Here is a 14,604-nt window from a genome sequence, read left to right as displayed (position 1 = left end):
TGAAAAATATGTTGCTGTATTGTTCTTTGTTCTGTGCTCATTCAAACTAAGTAGAGACTGTCAACCATTGAACACTCTGAGTCATAAGCAGAGGAATCCAACAGCTGCTCCAGGCAAAAATAGTCCATGAAGCTGGAATCAAGAGTGGCAAGTTAAAACAATATAGCACATTGTTATGGTGATTTTAAATTATACACCAAAAGGGAAAGACCTGTTCATCTTTCATTCATTTACACTTTCTGTACTTACTTAACCCTGTACATGGTTACATCCCTGAATCTTTTATAGGCCCCCCCCCCAAAAAAAAACGATGCAAAAAAAGGCAGTTTAGACACTATTTAATACTGTAATGCTCTATACAACACTGTATAGGGCAGAGAAATATTTTTGGTCGTAGATGATCACTTTATTTAGGTAATAAAAACATAGCACAATATGTGCCACAGTACACTGACTCCAACTATGATCCTTGTAAGACAAGAATAAAAAGCAGAAGTATATTTACACTTTTTGTGGAGGATTTAATTTGTACACTTTAGTGCCGCTGCACAATTGATTGAAGAACACCGTTAGAATGCATTTGCCTTATCTTGTGATTTCTGATCATTTACTTATTTATGGTAACAACTTAGACAACAAGAAACACACTCTTTATAGCATTGCATCATTATAAAGCCATTAATGTTTCTTGTTATGGTGGTGAAACAAAATTTCCGAGGAGCTATGCCCATTGTTTTATTACTGATAATGTGTTGTTACTTTTAAAGATAATATTTCTCCAGTTATAATTATTAATGCAACAGCACATCATGTAAAATCTGTTTACATTGCAATCTAGCAAATATTATCTTAATAATTTATTTCATTATATCTGATAAACCCCAAATTCTGGACAATATTTTATTTATTGATTTTTCATATTTATCTACTAGAAAAATTGGCCCTAATACTTCTGCCAATCTCTTGTTGGTTCCTACAAGCACTGACCCGTATGACAAAAACTACAAAGATGGCGTCCAATGTGGGCCTATTCAAAAAATAGGTGTCTTGCATAAGCCTAATGTAAAAAAAAGATTTTTACGATGTGCTTTTTGAAATATTTTGAACACACGCGAGTCACAACATATTTTGTGTATCATAATATCACAAACGCAGGTAATGTTTGTGTTTTCTATGTGTGGCACAGTTGAACGTCGTGTCTACCTCAGGGCGGCGACGCGGCGGACAGCCATTCCTTCAGCAGGAAAAAGCGCCAATTTCTGCTGCACCGTATTGACAACCACATCAATGTTATTAATTTAACTCTGGATATTTCATGACTTACTGCACAGTTACATTTGAAATGAGACGATCAGGTAAGAGCTTGTAAAGATGATGATATTGCTGGGGGTCCAGAAGATTGTTTTCAAACCGATGAACTGTTGGAGACGGCGTGCTGTCTGGGTTATCTACCCAGTCTGGGCACCACTTTAACCCAGTTTCGTTGATTTCTGAGCATACAGGGATCATTATGTACTGTGGGGGTTGTCTATACTGTAATAATAAAAAGTGCTAATGCTTGTAACAGCACTGGTTTCTAACCACTACGGTGCCGTTAGCGCACAGTCAGCACTAGCGACTGTTAGCGTTAGCGATGTAATGCATATTTTGGTCATCCACGTAACTGGTGGTAACCAAGTACATCAGCTGTTGCTGCTGCTAGTCAGAGACGTTTTTTTTTCTTTTTAAATTAAATGAAAAAAATATTTTAAAAAAACAACAATGTTTGGTTTATTGGTAACTATAATATTAGCGAAGAATTGCGTTGTTGATGCTACGAGAAACAACACACACACATATTTATTCCACTATATAATGTATTGACGCATATTATACATTGGATTGTTTAGAAATATTTTTTAAAGACGTCCCTGAATTTCCATGTATCGTTAAAATAATCCCTGGTTTTAACTTGTTGACTGTTTCGTTACGGTCGAACTTGGTCACCAGTTAACAACAGGACCAGTAGATTGACTACACTAGCTAGCACATTACATAATGATCGAATGAGTTTGTTCCCGCGGTTTAATCCGAGCACGGTGAATTAAACACAGGTGTTTTGGTTCAGGAATCACGTAAGGCGCTTTTGTTTTGGTATTGTTTACACCGTGTCCACCTAAAAACAAACTTTTATTTTATTTCCCAGTGGATCGCGCTGTTGCTTCCTGCTAGACAGAGTCCTGAAGGCGGAAGAGTTGACCGATAAGGATGCCAGGTCTGCAGGGTGACCATGCGGTGGCTGCTCCAGGGAGCCCAGTGAAGAAGAGTAAACTCTCTCTCAAGTTCTTCCAGAGGAAAGAAACCAAACGAGCGCTGGACTTCTCTGACTGTCAGACAGATGAAGCTAAAAGCTGTGAACCAGAAGAGCCTGAAGCCAGGTAGGTTTGTGCAGCAGGTAAAATAAGGTTCTGCTAAAGTGTCAAAATGTCTAGCAATCTTCTTAAACATCCATTCAAATGAATACAATTAAACATTTCAACCCAGGTTGCAAAATTCTGCAAATGTTCAAAGTTGGAAATTTTCCATGGGATTTAAAGGTGCAGTCTGCAACTTTCAGATCCCTCCCTCCCCACTACTCTCTTACCTTGCCTCCAAACTTCTCAAAGTCCCTCCCTCAGAGGAGATGACAAGCTAACGTTCGTCCGACAGCAACATCACTAAACATCAGCTAAAAAATTAATATGAGCTTAAATGAAAATGACGGAACTTTACGTCACTTGGTGCACCTATCATGTCACCTAAACTGGCCAATGATCGTTTCCGTATCAATAGTCACGGCCAATATAATATTGCATCATCCAAAATATCAGCATCAGTTGTTAAAAAGTTACTCCCAATTTCCCATTAATTCCAATAAAAAATTCCCATAAAAATGTTTATTTTGAATCTTTCCAAAGTTTCTGATCTTCAAGTTCTCGTTGAAATTTACTAAATATCTGTTCTTTGCAACCCTAGACACACACACAAATTGCAACCAGTGCTTTTTTTTTGTGTGTAGTTTTTAGTGTTTGTTTAATGGAAAATAAAACAAAAATCTAAGTCACAAGTGTCAAACTTAAGGCCCAGGGGCCAGAACCGGCCCTTTGGAGCATCCAATTCGGCCCGCAGTAGAAAGTAAAAATGAAAGGCAAAAGATGAATCATTGTGTAAAAGAAACTCAACAGTATTTGCAGGGGCTCGCAGTTTTTCTGGTGCTTATATCACATTATTGCAGTCATTTTTATGTTGAAATGTTTTCCCACATAAAATCTGTGGCCCTCTTGAGATCAAACTGCTCCGTATTTGGCCCCTAAACTAAAATTAGTTTGACACCCCTGTTCCATATGATCTACCTAAAACTGGCCTGTTTGACTGTACAGTGCTGTGTTGGAAACAATTTCAATGCAATAAAATACCATAATATGGTGCATAGAATAGAAGGTAGTCATGCCAAGCTGTTTTCTCTAAATCTACACTATTTAAACTTCTAATCATGGAGCAGGAAGCCATATTCTTTTGAAAAAACATATTTTTGAAGTGTGATCATTCTCTCATGTGGCACATCTCAAACAATGGCCCAGAAGTAAATCCCATTCTTTCTGCTGTGCAGCAGCTGCCCTCAGGTGGTCTTTGGTCCGTCGTTACAACCGTCCTCACCTGGGCCCCTGCCGTGTGAAAAGCGAGAAAACTTGGTGCCGTTTGTGGCGTTCAGCAACCTCGGCAACACCTGCTACCTGAACAGCGTTTTACAGGTGAGTCGGCACCAGATATCGAGTGAGTTTATACAGAATCAAAGTAAAAAAACTAATTTAAATGAAAGATTTAACATTTGGTTTTTGTATTGATGTCTTCACAGGTTTTGTTTTACTGCCCGGGGTTTAGAGATGGAATAAAGAAGCTGCACAGCCTGTATTTAGAAAAGGACAAGCTGAAGGAAGGAACGGATACAAATGACAAGGTCCGCGCCAAATAAATGTAGAATACATTCACTTTAAAGGGAATAGAATTCAGACATTCCTGAAAACCAAATAATATATACACCACTTTGAACATTTAATACCAAATTAAAATGATTTGACGTCTAATCCAGTGAATGATTATTGTATGAATTCTTCTATTTGCTCACGTTTTCCCCACATTGAAGACTGAGGACATCTCTGAACATGTCCCAGCTCACGTTGAGCTCCTGGGCAGCTTCAACAGTCTGATCGATTCAGTGGAGCAGCTTCAGTCCAACTTCCTGCTCAACCCTGACGGAGTCGGTGAAGGAGAGCTGGCAACTACTCCTCGCAAGATCCTGCAGACACTGCGGTGATTTTTAAAATATCTTATCCATTTCTCTCTTCCTACCTTAAAGGTTTCATAGATACTGTTTTGGGACCATATGACACATTTCCACTGTATTTTATTTTATTTTTTGTAATCTCACACAATATTGTAACCATCCTGTTTTTTAATTTAAAACATGTAAAATTAATAATAGTAGGTGACTCTATTAACCCTATTTAGCATGGAAGTAAATTGATCTTGCTTTAGATCACTTTACTGGCTATGATTTACTAAAGGGCCCTAAAGCTGCTTTTTAATTTGTGCATTATTAAGAAAAACACTGATTGTAGTCGAGGGTTTTTATGTTGAAGAAATGTGTAAAGCAAATGTTGCTACAATACAAATTTGTTGAAGTTTATTTTTTTAATTAATTAATTTTTTTTTGTTTACCATTTACTACCACACAAACACACACAAAATTACCGAAAAATGGTGCTGATGAGTACCGATTCCCAGGTACCGAGTATTGGTTCAATTGTGAAAGGTACCCATCCCTAGAAATGGGTAAACCAGATTTTGAGACATTTTGAAATAGGAAATAGGAGGTCCTGTGCTATATGGTATTAAATAAGAAATAAAATAGTTGTTGTGTACCAGTGGAACCAGTGCTTCTCTTGGTGGCACTGTGGAGTAGTGGTTAGTATTTCTGCCTCTTAGTAAGAAGACTTCAGATTTTGAGATGGACGTCAGTGAACTTACTGTTTGTTCTCCCTTTGCTGGTGTATGTTAAGGACTTGTTCAGTTAATCCCCAAATCTCTTTCAAGTCTAGGATTGGTTTGTCTAATGTCCGGTTTATTCTCTTTTCTTTCTCTTGTAGACGGCTGAATCCCATGTACGAAGGTTATCTTCAGCATGACGCGCAGGAGGTTCTGCAGTGCATCTTGGGTTACGTCCAGGAGGCATGTGACACCATAAAGAAGGATCTTGATGATGCGACTGAAGTCAATGTGGAAAACTGCAAGGATGTGGGTTCCAGCAGCTCTCAGACAGAATCCAAACCTTCGTCAGAAGAGGAAGAGCAGCTCAATGGAAAGAGAAAAAGCGACACAGAAGTGGGAAACGCCAAGAAGAGGCCGAAATCTCTCAGTAGTAAGAAATCTGATTTAGTGGAGGAAAACCTGGTCAAAAACGTACCTCTGCGTCGCTCCAAAAGAAAGTCCACCAATGAAATCACAAAGGACAGCACCCAAAAAGATGATGAGGTGGACGAGGCAGCAACAAAACCTACCAGGGAAGAGGAGCGCGACGGTTTGAAGAATGATGAAAAGGCGTCTAAAGAAACGGACGGAAAGAAGAAAAGAGCCAAGCTGAGCTGGCTCAGGCCGTCTGGAAAGCAGCCAAGTATTTTCTCCAAATTCTGCAGCATGGGGAAGATCAGCTCCACTTCTGTGAAGAACAAGAGCAAAACTGAGGACAAAGTGAAGGAAGACCAAAATGAAATCACCGCTTTGGAGGTTTCACCTGAAAATGTCCCAGACGACAAGAAGACGATTATCGGTGAACAGCAGCAAGGTAGGAAACGCTCATCTCATTGATCAGGTGTAGTTTCATGAGTATTCTGTCCCTTTCTTTGTTCTATTTAGGGGTGTGCATTGTCATAAATCTGATAAGATACAATTTGCATGTCACAATACATTATATCCCCATACTAAACAACACGATATACATTGCGATATATTACAATATCAATTACAAATTTCACAAGCACTAAATGGTATGAAATATTTGTTGTTTTTTTTAAACTTGCAAGAACAAGTAAATAGTAACTGTAATTCAAGTACAAATATCAAACAAGTGGGATGTTATCAATTAAAACTATTAAACTGTTAAAAAAAAAAAAGTTTAACTTTTGCCTCTACAACAGATTCTGATTCTGTTAAGTTCTTAAATTCTTAAAAAAGTAACCACGTACATCGATTAAAGTACCCAATAAGTTTTATGAAAATAAAGTGCATTCAACGTCAAGCTAAAATGCATTGGGGAGTGAGGTAGTTTAATAAGATCTGGACCTAGTGACCGGGCGTTTACGTGCTATGCGTATGTTAGCACAATTAAATGGTCTTTTTTTTGTTGTTAAAAACATGATTTAATTTTTCATTTTATTTTTTTAAAAACATGTTTTAAAAAATGGATTTTGAAATTTTTTCATTCTATACCATAATCGCGCGGTGAAATATTGCAATATATCGCTAAATCGATTTTTTTTCCCCTACACCCTTAGATCCATTTGTTGGTCTGACAGAAGTTGTTGATTCCTAAGTCCTGTTTGTTTGGTGCAGGCATTCTCAACCTGAGGCACCTGTTCCAGGGTCAGCTGGTTCTCCGCACTCGATGCCTGGAGTGTGAGAGCTTCACAGAACGGAGGGAGGACTTCCAGGACATCAGTGTCCCCGTGCTCGACGACCAGCCGAGCAGCCCAGACGAACTCTCAGAGAGTAAGGATCTGTACACGCGTGATTCTAACTCTTATTTTGACACAAGAGGCCGTTGTAGGTTTTCAATACGTGATTGTTTAATACTCGTTATCGTTCCAGTTTCTCCGGACCCCAAACCACACCTGAAGACTCTAAATTGGGCCATTGAGCAGTTTGCGTCGGTGGAGCGAATCGTCGGGGAGGATAAATACTTCTGTGAGACGTGCCATCATTACACGGAGGCCGAGCGAAGTCTGCGATTTGACAAAACTCCTGAAGTGGTCACTATTCACCTCAAGCGTTTTTCTGCCAACAGCCTGGAGTGAGTGGTTTTCAGATTGTTCATGATTTTTAGAGCCGATATACTAACAATGTCATAAACTAAAGCACATATCCTGCTTTGTCTGAGCATGAGAGAAAAACATTATAGTAAATCATTAGAATTCATTTTAGGGTTTAACGCTTTTTTTGTGTGTGTAAAAAATGACATTTCTATGAGCAACTCAACAAGAAACTTAGTTATGCGAGTGGATAATACACCTAAGGCAGTGTTTCTCAAACGGAACGACATTTTCAATTTCACTGACAATAAAGATCATAAATAACACTAAACAAAACGCCTACACATAAGGAAAGTAATAATGAGAAGCCTAAAAATAGAGCATGAAATTAAAAGCGTTAAATTATTAGACTGCATTAGATGTGAGACCAGGAACAAAATGTTGGAACTAAAGTGCAAAAATAATGATTTACATCAGCCTTTTTGGTTTTCTTAAGCTTTTTTTTTTTTTTTAACAGATTGCAAACAATGTTAATTCCTGTATTTTTGACTACTGCACTTTTACATTTGTTTTTTTATGCAGGAGATTAGTGTAATTTAATTTTTGATTTATTATGAAAAAAAGATGTTACTTTTTCCTCGTTAGTTCAATACATTTGAAAATGTGTTGTTTGTCAGGATTATTTGGGGCACATGTGGGGCCTGAAAGTTAAAAACCTTTTAGGAATCAGTTTATCAATAAACAACAATAAACAAGGCAAATGTTCCACTCTATAATGTTTGGTGTATTATATCCATGAAGCAGGTAATAAGGGCATGGAATCAACAAATCTCACCCAAATTACATCTTTGGTTGAAGATGGTAGAGCAAATTTTAGATGATGGGAAAAAAACAAATGTTTGAGATAACTAGCAAAAAGTTAATAAAATGAACTCTGAAAGTAGACTACACAATTACATAATTGTATCAAAAAAATTGACAAAAAAGCACTTACCCTTTTATGTATTTCTGTTTTAAAAGTACTTTCGATGACAGTTGTCTGTGACAATTTTTTTTTGTTAATTAGTGCAATAACGTATTAAAAAAAAGAAAAAAGTTCACCTTTGTTCAAAGTGGGAAACACCCAAAACAGTTTGAGAACCACAGCTCTAAGGGAAGTGTATTAGCAGTCCCTGATCTATAAATGAGTTTTTTTGTATTTATTAATACAGTACATGTGCTTTACCTGCAGGTTTGATCCGTATGCCAGTCTCTCCAAGGTGAACACGCCCCTGCAGACCCCTCTGAGCTTGTCCCTGGAGGAGTGGTGCACCAAGTCCTCAGCGTGCAAGGGTCAAATCTACCAGCTGTTTGCCGTCATCATGCACAGCGGATTGACCATCAGCAGTGGCCACTACACCGCTTACATCCGCATGTCTGAGCCCACGGACATGAAGCTGTGGCCACAGGAGGGGAAAGAACCCAAAGTGGAAACACAGGAAGAGAACCAGCGTAAGGATGATCCGCAGATGAAGGATCCAGGGTTGGATTACGATGACGGGGAGGTGTCGTTCAGCTTGAGGGGGCGGAGCCGAGCTGGCGCTAAAACAGGCTGCAAAAAGCTGTTGGAGGGCAGTGTGGGACTGCTGGGAGGACAGAGGAGCGCGTCCACGTATGAGCAGGGAAACGGCAAACACACGGAAAAAACAAGCAGCAGCAGTGAAGTAGCGGAGGTGCTGAAATGTAGAAAAACCAACGGTGGTGAAGGGTCGACGGCGGCCGTCGGCGAACAGATGGAAGCCTCAGCTCAGCAGGCGTTGAACAGCCTGAAGGAGTACGAAGGCAAATGGCTGCACTTTGATGACTCTGAGGTGCGTTTGTTTGATGAGGAAGAGTTTGTACGTGCCTGTTCACCAGAGACGAGCTCCTCGTCCACGCCGTACCTGCTGTTCTACAGGAGGAGGCCTGAACACGGACACTGACAAACACAATCAACAGCTCATCAAACTGTGCCAAAAGTCCTGACCTGTGATCAAAGCTTAGATTTTTTAAACGACTCTTGTTGGGGTTCAATTTTCCGTCCCTTCTGAAGCAAGTTTAATTATATTTACATTTTTCTCAACCCACTTTTTTTCCTTTAAACTTTTTTTTTGTCTTCCTCATTTCTGATGATGTATGGCATATTTTTGCAAAATGCACTTTTTATACTAAAATCTAAAATGTCCCAAGCATCATCTTCTAACGTGTGTGTGTGTAGTATCCTTTGGTATGGTCCGGTTTGTGCAGCTGGATGAAACGAACCAAATAACAGATGATATGATGGAAACGTCTTCAAGAAATAACTTCATATTTGGTTACGTGTGACAGTCATATTTTTTAAAAAATTACAATGGGGTTGGTAGCTGTACCTCTAGTTCTGGCAAGGCAGGTCGTGTTCATGTGGCTTTGGGTGTAAATTTTAGATTTAATACATTATTAAATAGATCAAAGCTTCTTTTCCCTGCTGGATGACTAGAATACATCATTTTTTACAGCACACAATCCCAGCTTTAAATGTGTTACAGTTGCTTTCCTCTTCCACAGTCTGTTAGACCATGAAATCAGCTATTGGCAAAATGTAACAAGGTAAATTAATTTTGGGTAAAATGACTGTTTAATTTATCTCTCCACTTATTGGTAAGCTATCCACGTTTACTGCCCAGCTTTGATGTTTAAGGTAGCTATGTTAGCATTGTGAATGGGATTTGGAGAAAATCCACTTATTTTATGACTCACAAAGGGGCTAATTTGACTCAAATATTATAAAATTACTGAATTTAAATATCTGAACCCTCTTCTCATCTGCAACTTGTAATTTCCAGACGAAATGAAGGTTCATTTATTTCAATCTTGTCACTTGTTATACCTAAAAAGCTGCTATATTTACTCGGTACTACTATATTTGGCAGAACAAACTTACATTTTTGTCGCGTTACCGTCCTTATTCGCACATAATCTCAATATGTGGTCAAGCTCTGCAGAATAATGTCTAACAATAAAGAGCTGCACATTGCAATCAGCTATGTATGGATGTAGAGAGACACTTTCAACACATCTGCGTTGGTAAAAGCTAATCTAATGTTTTCATTGCTATGCATCTCATCCTGAGGTGAAAAAAAATCAGGCATCTGGTTGAAAAACCTGAAGATTTAAGAACATTTCTATCCTCAGGTGTATTCATCATATCAGGGATTTACTTTCATGTGTGAACATAATCAATGTAAATACTACTTTTGGTTAAATCAACATTACTTTGCACTGATTAGTGTTTTCATTCCAGCTGTGATTAATTATCTCAAAAGTTTGATGTAATTCTGAGCAATAAAGTTTTTACCTTCACGTCTTTGTCCCGTTTTATTTATTTTTTTCACTTGTCTGTTGGCGTCCTGCCTCTTTTCCTCTGCTTAGCAACACACAGCAGCGCAAAGCTAAAAAAAAATCACATCACACATCAACAATTAAATATTTATTTAGTAAAATATTTAAAATAAACCAAAAGTAATTGAAAATTATACAAGGATGTCCAAAGTACCTAACTTCAAAAACATGGTTTAGACTAAAAATGATAATAAAGCATAAATACTGGTACCTTTTTTGTTTGTTTCTTTTCCTTTACTCCAAATTTGGAGTACATAAACTCTCAAATAGTAAAATGCATCGCTTACACCAAAATTAAAAAAAAGTGCACACATGAAATCAAATACAGGTTATTTTGACACATCGTACAAAGGTAAAAAGACATCTTGACTTAGGGAACGTACCTGTTATGCGTAAAGTTTTGGCAGAAAAAAAAGTATTTTTTGGCACTTTATTGAAATCATTCTGTTGATTTTCAGAATAAAAGCTGACATTATTGATCAACAACATGAACGACACAAAGCCAAGGTGTCTCTTTACTCTTTAGGATCCACCTCAATCCTGACGGTGCAAATGTAAACAAATTAAGACACTGGAATGACGTACCGATCTGAAACTCTCTGAGACTTCCTTCGAGGACACTCTTTACAACATGGGGCTGGCTTTCAGAACACACTCCTATGTACACCTTTAAATAAATTAATATTGCAATTCCAGGTAAGTGTTTATATATGTGCATGTGGGGTTTTCTCTCTCTTATCTTCAAAAGTCAAACTTGCGCAGGCTCAATCTGCTGAAGGAATCTCTGAAACGACAAAGAAAACATTTGTTGAGGGCTTTGAAATGTCTGGATTTTATTATTTGTACTTTTTTTAATCCTAATGAACAAGTACTTTAATCGACTGATCGGCCTTTATTACATGGGCTCACAATACTTCTGGCAATAGAAACAAATCATACATTAGCCGTCCCTTATATAATGAACACATTCCTCATTATTTTGTACGTCTCCCTGTGGCTACTACAACTGTACCTACTGAGCTCCACCACGACCACAGACAGAATAGTACTGGTCAAAGGAACCTTTTTATTGGGCCACAAAAGATCATTTAAAAAAAAAATGTCTCATAATGATTGCACTTCTTGTAGTGTTGACCTTTGACAGCATGTGCAGACAAGAAAAAAAAATAAAATAAAAAAATACATCAAACTGATGAAATCCTCCTAATTTTATTAATTTGACTTTTCACTGAGTTTCAAATGATTGCTAATAACATTATTCTGGCTTTAAAAAGGATTTATTCAGCTAATCCAGTGTTTTTCAACCTTGGGTCGGGACCCCATGTGGGGTTGCCTGGACGTGAGATGGGGTCACCTGAATTGTCGCGTAATTTGTAAAAATAGAATAAAAAATAAATTACTTTTTTGATTCTTTCAAAAAAAATGATCAATTATTATTATTTTTCAAATACACATCCCACACAATGTGTGTGCACAGGATAAATAGCTGTAAATCTAGTTCAAATAAAATGCAGTATAAAAATATCTGAGGTGACGCACTTGTCACTTTGTGCACTAATATTCTGTATTTGTGAAACACTTTAATGAAGATGATGAATAAACTAATTCTAGGAAAAAAAATGTCTCTGGGGTCGTCGGACATTTGTGATATCAAACTGGACTGTATAAGGTTGAGAACCTCTGAGTGAACCTGTGCTTTAAAAGGTAATGTAAAGTGCACCATAATGCAACATGAAAGCATTTGAATTCTGGTTACAAACATGTGATCTTAAATCCTTGGCGAGCAGTGAAACACATACAAAAACACCAACAACAAAAAAACCCCAACATAACAGATGATCCAGTGCAGTTGGAAAATGTCGGTCTACCTTGTCAAGTCGTCCGTTTGCTGCATGATTTTTACAGAAGCAGAAAGAAAGACTGATTTATTAATGATTCGTATCAATTATCCTGCTGTATTTCCCCTCATTTCTTTCTCTCTCTCTGGTGTAAACGGACAAACAGAGGAATGTGTTGCCATGGGTACCACCCCTACCTGTGTGAGTTGACCTGCAGCACAGGTTTATAAAGCTGAGGGATCTTTCTGTTGATGAGGGGCTGCAGTGCCTCCTTCAGTCGGTGGTAGTTTCTCTCCAGCTCCCTCTGGTACTCCTTCTGGTCGGGGCCGATCAGGCTCTTGTTTTTACGCAGCGCATCTTCACACCTTTGACACCAAATCAGACGCAGAATTTTGAGAAATACAACCGATTATGGTTTCTAATGACTCCATTACCAACAGCTCCGTATGAAATCATAAGCATCTGGAATTGGTCCTGGAAGTCTTTCAAATGGAAAGGTTGACTTACATTATGAGGATCTAAAATGAGAGGTTTTATATTATTTAGAGCAAAAGGATCACATTTATTATATTTATTATATTTATAAGAGCAGATTTTGTTTAACCTCGCCCCACGCACACCCACCCCCTTCAGCAGACTGTCCTTGTTCTTTTCTATATAGTTATTGTTAATGTGATAAGGGAGGAATTTTATATTTTTGAAGTATGAAGATAAAAGGTTTTCGTGGCAAATAAGCAGAAAAAAGATGCTCAGGTTGTCGAAGGAATTTCTATAAGTCAATCTAAGATCATATTTGGAATTGCATTGATTATACCTATTGTAAATTTATATTCTTATGTGTTGTATGTGGGTATGTAGGTTGATATAAAAACTATGTACACATGTGGAAAAGGGTGATTTGAACCTCAAAGGAAGAAATATATTATTTATTCTGTTTTTCCAGGTTTATTTATTTCTTTTTATTCTCTCTGAGTTTTGTTTTGAGAAAAAGGACTCGTAAAGATCCCAGGCATCTATTTACTTCATTATATTATCTGTTGAATTGTGTTGTATACCAAACCTTTGTAAACTTTGTGTGATTGTTCGAACAAAAATATAAAAAAAAGAGAAATCCAAACCTCTTTGTGAAATCTTTAAAGCAGAGGCGGAGCTTATTGTGGTGTCTGTACAATTTGGGGTCACTGGGGATCTCTGACAGGAACACCTGAGCCACCTCCAAAGGACCCTTTGAAAGACATCAACCAACCAATCAGTGAGGAACACGCTGCTCGTTTCACTTCCTGTGCTGGAACCTTTCCTTCGTACCTGGTTTACAGTAGTTCCCACTGATCCTTGGAGAACCATCTGTAGCATCTTAGCATCAGCTGGATCCTGGTGTGTGGCAAAGGCCAGCTCCTGAGTCTTCTTCTGCATGTCCTCGATGGCCACCTCGATGGGTGTGGAGATAATCTGGAAAGAGACAGAAGAGAATTGGAAGTGTCAGGAAAACTTTGCCACCTCAACTTTATACAGTTTAATACGGAAGAGGATTAGGGCCACTGGGAAACAAAAACAAAAAACAGAGCCATGGGAAAAGAAAATCACAATTGTAGAACACATTTTTAAATCATATGGTTTATATCTCTTTTTTGAATTTTTTTTTTTAGTCTTAATTTTTTCTTCTTCATCTTTTAAACTTAACCTTAATAATTTATTTTAGTCTGTGCCATGTGTAATGCTATTTTTTCCCTCCACTCTTTGATGCAGTTACGCATGAGTGTTTTGTTTGAAAAGTAACATACCCGACCTAACCTGGCAAGAGCCAGACTGATGTGTAGCCCCTCCCTCTAACTCCAGTTCTCCACATCGATCTGGGTCTGTGTCTGGTGAATCCTTTAGGAACCAGGGCGGGACAGGAACAGAATGCTTGAAGCTGATTGGGCGAAGCGCCTGTTCATGATTTGTTTTAGCCAATCACACGGTAACAAATGATGATGTCGTCATCGGCATGTGCCAACAACAAGGCTCCGCTTTGCCATCTTTACCGTCCAAAAATGCACAAAGCGCGTCTCGCTGTTGCTCTTTCAAAAAGGAAATGCAGGATTTTCCTAAAACTGAGTTTATAGCAGCTTCTACACGTTCATCCTCCTGCATCAATATCTTTCTGTTTTGATTCGGAGCTATGCTAATAGCGGTAGCCCAGCTAGTTCCTCTCCCCACAACTGCGCATGTACCAGTTTTGCTTCGATGCTTCTGCCTTCGTCACACCCGGATATCCCGCCCTAAACCACAACACTGCGTCGTGATTGGTTCTAAACGTATCGGTTCAGATTCGAAAGGCAAAGGCG

At 38.3% G+C, this 14,604-nt stretch overlaps 2 protein-coding genes across 21 annotated transcripts in view; one reads left to right on the top strand and one right to left on the bottom strand.

The window, feature by feature from the left end:
- Nucleotides 1–1,105: 1,105 nt before the first annotated feature.
- Nucleotides 1,106–10,280, top strand: usp1 (ubiquitin specific peptidase 1). 3 transcript variants are annotated; one of them, XM_028445085.1, is made up of 9 exons: nucleotides 1,106–1,355; nucleotides 2,186–2,417; nucleotides 3,632–3,770; nucleotides 3,875–3,976; nucleotides 4,163–4,329; nucleotides 5,166–5,860; nucleotides 6,628–6,783; nucleotides 6,883–7,084; nucleotides 8,275–10,280. In XM_028445085.1, the coding sequence occupies exons 2-9, from the start codon at nucleotides 2,248–2,250 to the stop codon at nucleotides 9,002–9,004; spliced, it is 2,361 nt and encodes a 786-aa protein (XP_028300886.1). In that variant the 5' UTR covers nucleotides 1,106–1,355; nucleotides 2,186–2,247; the 3' UTR covers nucleotides 9,005–10,280. The 3 variants fall into 3 exon arrangements, with proteins under 3 accessions (XP_028300886.1, XP_028300883.1, XP_028300885.1); XM_028445082.1 differs by having other exon boundaries at nucleotides 1,107–1,355; nucleotides 3,629–3,770; XM_028445084.1 differs by lacking the exon at nucleotides 1,106–1,355 and adding an exon at nucleotides 2,050–2,114 and having other exon boundaries at nucleotides 3,629–3,770.
- Nucleotides 8,864–14,604, bottom strand: part of dock7 (dedicator of cytokinesis 7) — a 66,626-nt gene continuing 60,885 nt past the window's right edge. For 16 of the 18 annotated variants that reach the window (XM_028445064.1, XM_028445065.1, XM_028445066.1 and 13 more), the window contains 4 exons: nucleotides 13,583–13,726; nucleotides 13,396–13,502; nucleotides 12,475–12,642; nucleotides 10,515–11,223 (listed from right to left, as the gene is read on the bottom strand). In XM_028445064.1, coding sequence (XP_028300865.1) covers nucleotides 11,181–11,223; nucleotides 12,475–12,642; nucleotides 13,396–13,502; nucleotides 13,583–13,726 — 462 coding nt within the window. In that variant the 3' untranslated portion in view covers nucleotides 10,515–11,180. Of the gene's footprint in view, nucleotides 9,001–10,395; nucleotides 10,490–10,514; nucleotides 11,224–12,307; nucleotides 12,328–12,474; nucleotides 12,643–13,395; nucleotides 13,503–13,582; nucleotides 13,727–14,604 lie in introns of those variants that run through there. The other 2 variants (XR_003673933.1, XM_028445071.1) reach the window with 2 other exon arrangements.

This window comes from Gouania willdenowi, chromosome 4 (assembly GCF_900634775.1).
Source record: "Gouania willdenowi chromosome 4, fGouWil2.1, whole genome shotgun sequence".
Lineage (NCBI taxonomy): Eukaryota > Metazoa > Chordata > Actinopteri > Blenniiformes > Gobiesocidae > Gouania > Gouania willdenowi.
The sequence above is the reverse complement of the archived record's forward strand: the minus strand, read 5'-3'. Positions and strand labels throughout refer to the sequence as shown.

Coding starts and splice junctions, on each gene's coding strand:
- usp1 (XM_028445082.1), top strand. CDS start 2,248: ATGCCAGGTCTGCAGGGTGACCATGCGGTGGCTGCTCCAGGGAGCCCA. Junction 3,771..3,874: donor ACCTGAACAGCGTTTTACAG/GTGAGTCGGCAC, acceptor ATGTCTTCACAG/GTTTTGTTTTACTGCCCGGG. Junction 3,977..4,162: donor GAACGGATACAAATGACAAG/GTCCGCGCCAAA, acceptor CCCACATTGAAG/ACTGAGGACATCTCTGAACA.